We start from the raw sequence: 10,975 nt of genomic DNA on the forward strand, positions 1-10,975 counted from the left end.
TATATATATATATATATATATAACTGAACTGAAAATTCCACTATGCCTCCTGAGCTATGAAAGATCAATATCAGAGGTATAGAATCTTCCTCTGGGTGCTGAAAAAAAAGAAAAGCATGTCAGCTCTACTTCTTATCTGACATGTCAGAAATCTCTCTTCTTCCCCGTTTGGAATGGAATGCACTAACATGTTTTACTCTACCAGGGGGCAAATTCCTCTTGATGTTGAGCTATTGAATATGAGCCATTACGAAGCATTCCAAACTGTTTAGACTCTTGTCTGTTTTGCTCTAATTTGCCTAAGGCAGTAAAATGCCCTACCCTGCATCTGAATATGTCTATTTTCCTACTAGTATAAGTGAAAAACAGTATATGAAGAGAATACCGGATTCACAGTAGGAGAGTACCCAGATGTCCTAATACTTCCATTGAGATTGCTTCAAAAATGGTTTGTTTCACCTCAAATCGTAGTACCTACTCAGTGAGCAATTTCGGATGCACCTCTCGAGTTGAAAGTGAGCTCACAAAGGCTAAAATTAGGTCTTAATTTGCAAAACAACAAAAGAGAACTGGATATTTCCAGAATTGTATTCTAAGCATTTAGTTAATCATTGTGCTTTCATTATGTATTTATAGCAGTTTGGTCTGTGTTGCACATTTTTTCCTCGTCTTCCACTTTAACATTTGCGCGGTTGATGAGAGGAATGTTCTTTTTGCGGCTTTGAGAGCAAAGCTGGAATGTGGGCTCTCTTCATGAAGACTGCTTGCCAACAGTGAAGCAGGTGGCAGATTTGTTTTGCTGTTGTGAATAAGACTCCCTTGTGCTTTGAAAAGAAAGATGTCATTCATGCCAAAGAAGGACACCGATAAGAGCAGCTTGTGTAGACTTGCACATGTGAAACATCTCAGAAGGACTCAATCACTCATACCTCCATCTAAACGCAGCTGTCTTTACCGTTGAGACACAAACCAGATGACACACTGTCTTTGTAAAGATATATATTAAAGTTTTATTCAAATTACTGAAATGTTAAGTGACATACAAAACAATTCCCCATTCTTGAAGTTCACAGCAACATCCAAATATGGGTCAACCAGTTTGAACTGCGTTATCTACATTTCACGTCGCTAATGCTCATATTTTATTATATAACTTAATCGTAATGCAAATCTTTGGCATGTTCACATTACTAAAAATACCAAAAAGTAAAATAATACGCAAAATATATTAAAATTCTCTCGTTTTAAAACAGCCCTTTCTGTAAACAGTCCAAGTAGTGAACAAAACAAGCATGACTCCGCTACAAAGCATTGACCAGCAATTGCGTCGCTTCAGAGCCAATAGGAAAATAAAAGTAGCATTTAATGATAGCGTGAAAGGTTAAATTAACATGGTATCATACTTATTACCCACACAGATAAGACGGTTTGTTTTCACGGTAACCTTTTATATCATAATCCCACTATAATGCAAGTGTAGTCTTGATTGCGAACAGGGAGAAACGTCCCTGTCTCAGAAATCAAGGCTAGTCACAGTCGCTACATTGAAGAACCTTTGAGTCAGGAAACCAAACCAGCTACGGCAGCACTACACAGATAAATAGATCCAAAAAGAGGATGGTAGTATAAATGCCAGTCGTCTGAACAAGGCTAAGGGTCAGACTGCAGATAGCCTTTTTTTTCCTCTTTGCAAGGGCATTTCGCCAAGGAGGATTGTGGGAAGATTAGCTCCGGCTTGTCTGCGAGGGAGTGGCATGTGTGGTGGTTGCAGTTCTGGGCACAAAATATTAATAATATGGCATCTGAAACATCAGCCCCCTGTGCCTCCTAAGGGTAACACTTCCCTAAGGGTCACTAATAGAGCATTTACTCATCCACTGTCCCCAAAAGGAGGCTTCCCATTCCTCTACTTAAATCTGGGAGCGAGAAGCACCCGCTGTCAGTCAGTTATAGTAAGAACGCCAACTGTAATGATAATTTAGTCAAAGGGAGTGCTAGTGAAGGTATTTACCCAACTATTCTGGTTAATGGTCTAATCCCAGGCCTCCAGGTTCAAGCTGTATTTGACCTCCTACAATCCAAACTATTCTTTTCTTGATATTTAAGGATGAAGCAGTTGCGATGGTACATCTACTATACATGGAGCACATGAAGTTAGATATATATTTGTCTGTGCTTTTATCTAGGAATGTGGGCTATAGTCTTACATGGGTCGGTATACTTAGATGGTAAAACAACAACACTGCCCTTGGTTGTTCCTCAAATGAAAAGCAAATGTAAAAACAAAAGTTTCACAACAGCGGGATATTTCTTGCGCTATTTCTCCATTCTGTCACACAGTCAGCAGCAATATTCATAAATACAAAAGAACATGTACAATGTGTTTATAAGCACTTAAGAAGTCTTGTGGTAGCTTTTTGGAGCTCTTTAGAGTACTGTCCAAGTACCTCACATTCAGACCATACATCTCATAGTCCAGGTTGAACGCCACCAGCTGAGAATGAACACTGTCCTTCAATGTGTGAAGGAACTGTCAGGAGAGCTCAGCTCTCCTTCACCAAAGATCAGTTTTAGGTTACTCCCACTATTCTTTCTTCTTTCTGTCTGGTGCTTCAATGGCGAGCTCTTCTCATAGCAAGCACAGGATTCTCTTGATATGGTTGGTCCTCAAATGGACATCCAGTGAGAATCTTCTGTGTGTAAGAACATCAGGCAGCATCAAGCTGAACACCATTCATCTCAGATGAGAATCTCCACCATGTCGTTTTCAACAGCGCTGTTGATCTGGTTTGCGTTGAGTGCAGTGGAATCTGCAATGAAATACAAGATCTTCAGCTTTGTTGGCTAATGCCTGGAGAGCAAACAAGGCGGGAAGTTTTACAAAACTTTGACTATGTTTTGTTTGAGTTCACTCCCCAATCGCTGCTTTGACATGGTGCTCGGGTTACTCTTTAACCACTCTGGTTCAAAAGGGCAAGTATGCACCATCATTAAAAAAGTTCTAACCATCAAGCACTGTCTGTCATCTGATCCTACATAATAGATTTATCACATTGTAATTCAGTCAACAGAACTTATCGAACTACTCCAGAAATACCAAATAAATACAGTAAGTGACACAAATAAAGATGGGTTTATGCACAAGTTTACACACCAGAACTGAAAGCAATGGAAGATCGTGGAGCAGGTTCTGTTTTAGGGTTGGTCTCATCTGAAGGTTCTTCACACTGGGTGCTGCGGTCTCTACACTGGGTTTTGGCTAGCAGATGGGGCAAGGGGGGCAATGATGCGGCTGCTGTCTGGTCATCTGAGAGGCTTTTCCCTAAAATCGCAGACAGAAAAGGAAGCAGTTTAATTACTGGTTCCAACATAGGCATTCCACCATGCAAACATTTGCCATCCTGTAAACCCCCTTTACTATTCTGGAGAATCTATTCTAGAGAACAGCGAAATGCATTCCGTTTCACAAGATGTGTACTATTTCAAGAACACCGGCTAGTCGCCGCACTCATTTTATTTCGGTTGGCACATTCTTTCTTGGCGACATTACATAGACGCTAAGTAAAGAAGCTGCCAGTTGTCCAGTTGAAAGTGTATTTAATTTTTGGTTCAGATATGTTACAGACATATAGCAGGGGTGTCCAATCCTGCTCCTGGAGGGTCAGTTGCAACCCTAATTAAACACACTTGAACCATCTAATGAAGGTTTTCAGGATTGCTAGAAACTTTCAGGCAGGTAGGTTTCACTGGAAACCACTGGCTATAGCTACTATGCTCACCTTTTGTTTGGGTGCTGCTGGCTGGGACAACCGTGTTGATGGAGGGAACAGATTGAGCAGGTCGCAGGCCTTGCGACTCAGGTCGGCCTTGATCCCGCCTTGACCGCTGCTGCATGACCTTTATGACGGCATCCTTCTCCAAAAGTTGAGCATAAAGTGCCCGAATCCTGATTGAACAGACTTCTTTGAGAAATAGCGCATGGAGACTACTGGGAATTTTTATAGCAAATTTTGATTGACTTTCCAGTTTTGGATAGAGAAATGTAACTGTAAGTGGACATACCGGTTTTCCATCTCCTGATGTCTGTGGTTAGGGGACGGCAGGTCCTCATTGAAGCTGCTATTGGGTGAATGGCGAGGTGAATGGTTGATGATTGTTGTATCCCTGAGAAGAGCATTACAGTTATAGAGAAGTTTTATTTTAATTTCTTGTCCTGTTAGGCAGGGCTTCTATCACTTAGACTCACCTCTGAGCTGCAGCAGTAGCAGCAGCATCCATGGCAAACTGACGCATTGTGCTCTCCTCAAGATACTTCTGCTCCCAGCGGGTTATGTCAGCCTCCAGGGCCAGAACCTGCTCCTCTCGCTCCCTCAGCTGCTGATGCAGAGATGACACGTTAAGGTCCGAATAGGACCCAGGACTTGTTTGCTGGGCTTGAGACTGCCACTGAAAGAGAAAGGAAAGGTTTACTTGTCGAGCCCAAAACATAATTTTCTCACCAGTTTGGTGCACAAAAGATTGCCTTTTTTTGTGTTTTACCTGTTGTGCTCTCAGGCTCTTTAGCTCTTGCTCCAGTCTGGTCCTCAGTCGTAACTCCAGCGCCTCCCTCTTCTCACATGCTGCCTGCAACTGTGCCAGGGCGCTCTGCATTCTCTCCACCTTCTCAACGTAAGCTCTTTTCCTGCGTAACTCTTCTTCCAGCTGCCTATTTCGTGTCTGAGCGGACATCAGCGCTAGCTCCAAGGCTTCTCTGCGCCTCTTCCATTCTTCTCCCGAGACGTGCAGATGCTGCAGCTCTTTTTCCAGACGTTCCCGCTCTCTAAGGTGATCCTCATCTACGGCGAGAAAGAGACAAACATTGTGAGAACCATGTAGCATGACAACTTACTTCAGTAAGGGTACAAGCAATGCTTGCTGATCACTCATCATGCCTAGCAGTCACACAGGCCACAAAATGAATGACCGCGCTGTAGGACTGGGGTGTGTCCAGAGCATTCTCTGGGCTGTAGTCTCATTCTAACCAATTCTCAGGGGATAAGCTTCCCACAAAAGTCTGGAACAAAAGAGGCAAGCTTGATTTACACATGTCTGTCTGGGTTTGCAGGGGAGTGGCCGAGTTTCCGCGTGTCCTTTGACCTGCACTGCAGACTGCTTTAGAATTCCCAGATTACAAAAGCAATTCAGTGAATTCCCATTTGGGATGCTGAATTCCAAAATGCTCTACGATGACTTGGCTCACACTAAAGCCCAGCTCCCTTGTTTCTGGGTCACTTTGAATGCCTTGTGAGATGGAAAACAAATTAGACAGCAATTAGTCTTCCTTTCTGCTACTACTCTGATTATACAACCCAAAACAAATGCCTTTGGATGGAATGCAGACTTCTTATCCCCTTACGCACACAGGCACGTCTTTGTACCAACTGAATCTCTGGAATGCCTCTGAGGCAGGCAGTAAACATGGAAAGCAAATAGCTCCACAAGGTCATAAATGTTAACTTATACATCATCGTACTGAATCGTGGCTTGGACATGCTTATGTGTTGGCTCACAAGGAACATTTAAACATCCAGGCTTTTTGTTTGTGTTTGGTTCTGTTTCAGACTTGGAGCAAAACTAATTTTAATACACAAATATGAAAGATAACTTCATAGATAATCAAATCTTGGGGAACAAAAAAAAAAAGACCATTCCAATATGGTCAAATCAAATGCTGAACGACAACAACAACAATCCCTATTAGGATTAGCTAAACAAATCTAATTTTCCCTAACACCGCTCTAAATTCTTTAGCACTAATATGCCTAAAAATGGAGAGCCAGTGCATAGGCCATCGGAAGGGGTGCTTAGGGCCTCAGAAGCTGAACCAGTGGTGGGGGCATTCCAGGAGGACGGAATATCCCAAAATACCTGAAAATATTTCAGGAATCCAGGTCACATTTACTTCCAGTGTTAATGATGGTTGGTGGTCGAATTCTAAAAGCAACTATCTGAGATGCAGAATACAGCGTGTACCTAACAAGCTATTTACTGAACCCTAGGCACTTAAAATGGATTATAAAAATGTTTTTTTTTGTAATGGAACATTTCAGCTTAGCAAGAAATATTTAAAACCAAACACTTTGTCAGGAATCACATCAATGATAACCACGCAGTACATTATTGTTAGAGGAATGCATTGTTATGCCTACAACATAAACATAAAAAGTCAGTGGGAACAGCTGGGGCTGCTCGAATGGTTGCCCGCACGGTCCACACATTGGGAGAAAGATCAGTTATGGTGAAGCAAAGGGGAATTCTTACTTTGCTCAACCAGTTTGGCGAAGGCATGCCGACTCTTGTCTTCAACTTCCATGGCTGCTCTCTGTTTGCTGGCTGTTTCCAGGCGGTCTGATATAAGAGTCACAATTAGTATTTATCACCTCATACCCAAGCATGTAGCTCATATTTAAGACAATTACTCCGCTATGTGAATCATCTTACCCCGGAGATCTCTGTTGAAGTCATGAAGTCGCTTGATTTCACTCTCAAGCTTGTTCCTCATGGTTTTCTCAAGGGCTTCTCTCTTTGCAGATCCCTTCATAAGAGTCTCATAGGCCTCCGATATCCTCTGAATCTCCAGTTCAAGCTGAAAGAGAGGGGAAAGGCATTTTAATCTCTTTAACCTAAAGGAACTCATCAGTTTCTGGTTCTCGTTTACTTTCAGTGTATGGGAAAGAACAAGTTGGCCATTATACTAAGTATCTCCTTTTGTGTTCCCTGGAAGGATGGATGTCATAAGGATTTGAAACAACATGAGGGCGAGTATACAAAAGGATTTCCATTTTTTCGTCAACTATACGGTGTTTCATACACCTTAACATTATACAACAACGATCAGAGAGCAAGAATGACAGATAGGCAAAAACAATTCGGACAATAAAGGAAAAGAGAGAAGAATGTGCTTGGCTGAGCTCTTCCTGGTGCTTGCCCACAAGTGAATCACTCTCACAGAGCTCTTCAGCGACTGGGAATTGAATCAACATTCCAGAAAGAACACTTATGAGTCCCAGGTGTCTGCACATTCATCTCCCTACAGGGCGGGATGCCAAAGGCAAACGTGGGGAACAAAGGAAAAGTGCGTGTTGAAGGCACACCATTCAGAGACGAGGACAGTACTTCACACTATATGCACCTGTATGGCATTTGTGACGCAGAATATGGCTCATGAAAGAGCACATTTTTCCATAACGATTTAAACTGTCATTACAGAAATATCACAGTTCAAATTTGTACTCTAACAACACTATATTCATTTCATCTAGGTAGTTAAATTCTTAAGCATGATCCTGGGTGCCATGTGGGGTTCTGTTGAAGAGTGAAGGTGAAAAGGGCCATTCAGTCGGGGAATCCACAGCTGTGGGGTCTGGTTGTTGCTCTCTGCAGTTCAGTCCATCAGCTGTGGGCTACGCAAAGCCCGTTCTTCATTGACGGACACTTAGATGAGCGAAGACATCTGCTCCTATTGGCATCCCATTGGAATCCTAACAAAGAGGGCTACAGAACAACACAGGGAGGCCTCCCCCTTTGGCGTTGTCTGATTTACGATTTGCCGCGACTTCATCTTCATGATCCACTGTATACAGTTGTTAGAATACAGTTGTTCTGGTTTCAAGAACTATGTGGAAACTAAACTGAAATTCAATCTATGTTACGCCACTGAATGACACATGCAAGGAAACATTTCCAAAACAAACGCGCAAACAAAATAAACCCGTTTTTTCCCCTTGTTCTGGCATGACACTCTGGAATTTAAGTGATGCTATTATCACATTACAGAAAAATGCTTGGCATTGCAGGAATGGGTAAATTCAGTGTTGTTTCACATGCTAAATTAGTTACTGGGAATTTGAACTCAGTCACTAGGAAAGGAGTGCTTTTCAAATTAAATCGAACTCCTTGTGATCTTCTCCCTTGCGTGGATTCCTACTCAGCGAGAGGGCTAATCTCCTTATGCAGCTAGAAGACACCAACATTTCTTGTTTCCACAAGGTTCTTTATTCTGAGATCAAAATCAAAGAGCACGGCTGCCTTTTTTGCATCAGTGACAAAATGTGGAATTCATACCAAGAATATAACAGTTTTGGGAGGTTTCTAAGAAGAAACAAAAAGCCCTCTCTTACCTTCTGTAGCCTTGTTGCCTTCTCGTTGTAGCTCTCCACTTCTCCTCTCAGTCTTTCGTTCTCTTTAATGAGCTGCTCTACTTGGCAGTTGCTCACCGGGATGCTGTATCCTCCAACAATGACATCCTGACCAGCAGGGGTCAACGTGGGCAGGCCGCTATGGTGGGGCATTTGTGATTGGGTTGGAAATAACCTGATAGAGAAAAATAAAAATAATTAGTATGCCAAACCACCCACAGTGTACCTATACCTAATATAAATAATCAAAATGTCAGTTGAACGGACCTGTGATGCTGTGAATGGAAAGCAGGGGGAGGCTCTTTGTAATAGTGCCCATGTTCCTGTGAATGACTAAGCATATATCCAGGGGATCTGACCATGAAGGGGTATTCCGGTGGTGGACCACGTTGGTCTGGCTCATGCATCGACCTCTCGTTTACAACAAGACCAGCGTGGTTATTGGAGAGCTGGGGGTAGCTATGCGATGAGCTCATGGGATTCCCGTCATGGGTACAGTTCCTCTCCAGCGAGAGCTGCATGAAGTGTTCGCTGAGTGAGCGAGCATGTTCTCGCTTCATATCCCACACTCTCTCTTCCTGCTCGGCTCCTCCAACCATACCAGGGGTCTCCAGGCTGCCGTGCTGAAGCCCTACCTCACCTCTCTGGTAGGCCAGGTACTGTGAGTGAGCCTTTGCTTCCTCATAAGTAGGCAGCTCCTCTGTGTGGAGCTGATAAAGGTGGCAGATGGGACTCTCTGAATGCTGGTAGTCCCCCTGATGCTCTTGGCCCTGGGGCTCTTGCCGGGTGGACAACTGGGGAGAAAGCGATTCCTCTTGCGTTAGGCTTTCCAGGGACGAACGAGGGCTTCCTGCTCCTCCACCGCTGCTGCCTCCACGCAGAGCCTGCTGCTGGATGGCCAACAGAGTGGGATCAGTAGGGTTTCCATAACGGAGCTGCTCTTGAATCAGTCGGTGCAGCACCGTGCCTGACGAATCCTCTGCCGTTCTCATTTCAGTCTTTGTTTTGCAGATAGTAATTATTGTTGTAGTAGAGTTTTTTAGGCTGGACTGTGAATCTGGTTTGAAAAAAATATATAATTAAATAATGATTTCAAACAAAACCCTTGCTATTGCTCATCTATATTGCAACACTCTACAACAGCAAACACCAGTGAGTGGTGCCTCACTCCACATACTTCTAGCCTTTGCCCATAGCAACACCACGTTTACTCAAAATACCACTGGCACCATCCTACAACCCCCAACATGCACTGGGGTTCCTCTTAAGTATACATTTTGAATAGAATTAAAAGTAAAGGAAAACTGGGTAGGATTCAATAACATTCCAAAGTTGAAAAATTAGTTCCTACTACAAAGAAAAATTCCTATTTAGCGTATCACCCTTGTTTTACAATAACAATTGTTATAATACATTGAAATATGTCAAATGGAGCATTACAAACAAGACAAGATTCACAATATCTTTATTGTAGGTAAACCTGAAAGTAGCACCAAAGATGTTGTGTCTTTCAAAAAAACATTTAAGTCAAAAACGTTGGACTTATCATATAGCTCACAAAAAATAATAATAATAAATATATCAATAATAAAATCCTATTGCACACATACAGTGTATTAAATAAAAGCATAGTTCACTGGTAGACACCAAGCAATGTGTCATAAAAAAGGACCATAAGCTACTTTAAAACGTTTTAAAAACTCACCAAATCACAATCGCATCACGCCCAAAAGTTACGGACGACTTTCTGTACTCTTTTATATGTTTAACGATATAATCCTTAAGGAAATTCGTTGGGTACGGCTTTTATTTCCATGCGTATGTTTGAGCTGCGTGCGCGTCTGGAGAGCTCCTCCAGCAGACTGAGCTCAGGAGGGGAGGGGCTCTGCTAATAAATGACCGAGCTCCGATTGTTCACGGCGCCCGGAATGCGCGGAATGTGAAAGCTGCGAGTCCCTCGGGGATCAAAAGCAGTTCCGCTTGTCGCTCGGCCCCGCCTCCTCTCGGCGCGCGCAGGGAGAACCGCTCGCCCCCAAGCGGAGCGCGCTGCTGAAGGGGGAGACAAGCGGAACTGCATTCACTCTCAGACCCGTGCGCATTTGTCCAGCTTCTTGAAGGCGTTTTTGTTTGTAACGATGAGAGGAATGCAATAAAAGTCGCCGAGATCTGTAACCTCTGTTGTTCTGTTTTACTACGCGTTCTTTTGATGTTTCAGTGTACTCATTAATTCCACTTGATTTATGTACACAGAATATCATGGAGAATTTGTACTTTTATGAATGTGTTACTTTGACATTTGGTGATTTTTAATTTTACTGGGTCTTTCAATATTGTTATACTTGGCTGATTTGCAAATCTTAAAGGGATAGGTCACTTAAAATAAATAAATACATAAGACTATAATGATATTGAATAGGAGCCTCAAGTTGTTTTAAGCATGACTTTCTTCTATGGAACATAAAAGACGTTGGGCAATTTTTTTTAGGGACTAGCCTAAGTCACCATTTTGTAAGGGGGGAAAAAGCTGTAAAGAAAGAGATACTGTGAATCTTTTAATTTGTAATTTTTTTTATTTTTTGAAGAAATCCTTACAGGTTTGGAACAACATTAGGATGAGTTTCAAATTTTTGGGTGAACTATTCTTCTAAGGCACACCAAATGAGAAGTGTTGTGAAGTATATGTGCTAAAAATCTGTGACCCTGGAGCACAGATACAGTCATAAGTAGCACCAATATATTAGCAATAGACAACAATACACTGTATGGGTCAAAATTAGATTTGTTTTTCTTATTTTATG

At 42.4% G+C, this 10,975-nt stretch overlaps 1 protein-coding gene across 1 annotated transcript; it reads right to left on the reverse strand.

Annotated features, from left to right (window-relative positions):
• Nucleotides 1-986: 986 nt before the first annotated feature.
• Nucleotides 987-10,128, reverse strand: LOC127959823 (angiomotin-like 2a). The gene is made up of 11 exons (XM_052559208.1): nt 9,883-10,128; nt 8,445-9,234; nt 8,160-8,352; nt 6,481-6,625; nt 6,301-6,387; nt 4,540-4,835; nt 4,247-4,446; nt 4,063-4,164; nt 3,780-3,946; nt 3,155-3,322; nt 987-2,810 (listed from the first exon to the last, which is right to left on the reverse strand). Exons 2-11 carry the CDS (start codon nt 9,167-9,169, stop codon nt 2,740-2,742), a joined length of 2,154 nt encoding a protein of 717 aa, XP_052415168.1. The 5' UTR covers nt 9,170-9,234; nt 9,883-10,128; the 3' UTR covers nt 987-2,739.
• Between the last annotated feature and the right edge of the window lie 847 nt (nt 10,129-10,975).

Source organism: Carassius gibelio, chromosome B6 (assembly GCF_023724105.1).
Source record: "Carassius gibelio isolate Cgi1373 ecotype wild population from Czech Republic chromosome B6, carGib1.2-hapl.c, whole genome shotgun sequence".
NCBI classification, from domain to species: domain Eukaryota; kingdom Metazoa; phylum Chordata; class Actinopteri; order Cypriniformes; family Cyprinidae; genus Carassius; species Carassius gibelio.